The sequence below is a fragment of the Acyrthosiphon pisum genome, chromosome X, assembly GCF_005508785.2.
Source record: "Acyrthosiphon pisum isolate AL4f chromosome X, pea_aphid_22Mar2018_4r6ur, whole genome shotgun sequence".
Taxonomy (NCBI): Eukaryota; Metazoa; Arthropoda; class Insecta; order Hemiptera; family Aphididae; genus Acyrthosiphon; species Acyrthosiphon pisum.
Window position 1 is genome coordinate 19,549,015 of NC_042493.1, and position 2,601 is coordinate 19,551,615.

The following is a 2,601-nucleotide window of genomic DNA, read 5'->3' on the forward strand; positions in this document are numbered from 1 at the left end:
GGAAATCAGTATCGTAGTTTTCAAGTTCAGTATTTTCAGAAGTACAAATGGATAGAGTTTAGTGTGAAACAAAATTCTGCATATTGATTTTAAATCTAATAACTTAAATAATGGTCAACTTGAACAATCTTTTTCAACTAAAGGTTTTGAGAACTGGGCTAATGCAACAAAATTCCTTAACAAACATCAATTATCAAATGCTCACATTACTAGTGCATCTTCGTTATCTTATTATATCTCTGAAAACCTATTGACGAGGTTTTGGACAATGCTAAAAAAGAAAATTTGAAACAGTGTGAAGCCAATCGTATACAAAATCGTACATATTTGGTACGAATTATTGATTTAATAATGTTACTTGGTAAATGTGGTCAAGCATTTAGAGGCCACAATGAGAAAGAAGGCAGTAACAACAGAGGTTTATTTCTGGAACTACCTAGTTTCTTTGTTGAAAATGTATGATAGTGTTATGTCTAACCATTTGGAAAAAGGTCCCAGAAATGCTTCATACACCAGTAATAGAACACAAAATGATATAATACAGTCAATATATAATGTAATGCTTTGAAAGATTTCATCTATGCACAAAAATAAATATGTTTCGATTATTGCTGATGAAACCAGTGACTGTGGTCATCACGAGCAGATGTCTATAGTAGTTCGGTTTTTTGATACAAGTTTGAATAAACCAGTTGAATATTTCATGGGTTTGCAACGTCTTTTAAAAGTTGATTCACAGTCTATTTTTGAAGTTTTAAATAATTTTGTAGAAAATATTGGTGTATCTTGGGAAAACGTTATTTCTGTATGTTTTGATGGAGCTGCTAACATGCCTGGTTGTCATTACGGTGTTCAAATGAAGTGTAAAGAAAAAAATGAAAATATATTTTATGTACATTGCTATTCACATTGCCTGAACTTAGTCTTAGTAGACTCAATCGAAAGAAAAAATGTAGTATTATTTGATATTTTTGGTACAGTACAACTAATTTATTCTTTCTTAGAAGGGTCTTGCTGGGCATGCAGAGGCATGCTGTATTAGAAAAATTTGCAACCAAAATTAATATAAAACTATGCTCACTTAAATCCTTGTCGACAACTAGATGGGCATGCAGATATGAAGCTGTATCAGCTGTCAAGTCCAATTATTCTGCTTTAATACTTGCTCTCGAAGAAATATATAAAGAGACAACTGTATCAGAAGCTAGAGCTAAAGCTCGTGGTATTTTAATGCAAATGAAATCATTTGATTTTATTTTTTCATTAAATATGATGCACTCAATTCTTATGATAATTGTGAAAGTAAGTATTAGCCTTCAGTCAAAAAGTATTAATCTTTTAACAGCGGTATCCTTAGTAACATCACTAAAAGCAAACATTCAAAAGTTCAGATCTGAAGATGAATTATTTAATAATATATATCAAGATACAGTTCAAATTTGATCACAAAATAATACAATAATTCCTGAAGTGAGAAAAAGAAAAATATCTTGTTTTTTGGATGATAATAAAACTCAAACATTTCATCAGACAAGAGAACATGAAATTAAAATAAATTGTTATTGTGTAGCATTAGATGACATGATAAATGGACTAAATACTCAATTTTCTCAGGAAAAATTAGGTATTATTTCAGCAGTAGGTAATACTCTTCAACTGATTCCTACAGATAATAATATACAATTACTTCAAGAAAAACTTAAAGTAAATTCTGATTGTTTTAAAACAGAAATCAAATTACTAAAAGAACTTCCAGATACTCCTGAAAAGACTTCTTCTTAATCTATAGAAAATTGGATAGAATGGTTACTTAAGTTAGATAGACTAAATATATTTACTCATTTTTTGATATTTTAAAAATATTTTTAGTTATTCCAGTCACTAGCTGTTCTAGTGAAAGATCATTCTCAAAACTTTCGTTAGTGAAGTCAAAGTTTCAAAAATGTCTACTATAGATAAGTTTTTATAATTTGAAAAATCAGGTTGAGGGAAGTTCTTTTGAAGCTCTTTAAAATTTCCCCCTTTTATCCACGTAAAAGATTTCTTACCAGTTTTTATTTTTTTCATTCACTCGTCTGTACTTTTCGAGCTTGCAGTTGGTATTGTTCACTCGATGTCCCAGATTTACTGCTCAAAACAGGGATCGAAACCGTTTCAAATTTTAACGGTTAAGTTTTTAGTTCTTGAGAACGGTTTTCTAAATTTTCTGGTTTTGGTTTAGGTTTTAAGACCGGTTTTTTAAATTTTTTGGTTTTGGTTTCGGTTTTAAAAAAGGTTTTTCAAATATTTTATCGGTTTAAAGAACGGTTTTAGAAAATTTTCGGTTTTGGTTTTTGGAACGGTTTTTAAAAATTTCCATTTTATTTTCCCGTCTAATTACTGTAGATTCGATTTTTATTATCTATTAACTATTATAAGGGCCGAGTCTAAAGCCCTGAAATATGGCTACTTTGTATAATTAGTGTACAATATACGATATAACAAATACACGTTCATTAGAACTAATTTCGTGTTATTAACTTGAATATTTTGTACCTAATTTAGGTGCCTCATGCCTACTTTTGCATTCGACATAATATTATGTTGCCATATTATGGTTGA

General features: G+C 29.6%; 1 protein-coding gene across 1 annotated transcript in view; it reads left to right on the top strand.

Annotated features, from left to right (window-relative positions):
- The window catches only part of LOC115033069, a 2,340-nt gene extending 558 nt beyond the window's left edge, over positions 1–1,782 (top strand). The window contains exons 2-6 of the mRNA XM_029485030.1: positions 259–456; positions 572–863; positions 924–1,035; positions 1,104–1,302; positions 1,615–1,782. Coding sequence (XP_029340890.1) covers positions 259–456; positions 572–863; positions 924–1,035; positions 1,104–1,302; positions 1,615–1,782 — 969 coding nt within the window. The remainder of the gene's footprint in view (positions 1–258; positions 457–571; positions 864–923; positions 1,036–1,103; positions 1,303–1,614) is intronic.
- Positions 1,783–2,601: the final 819 nt, after the last annotated feature.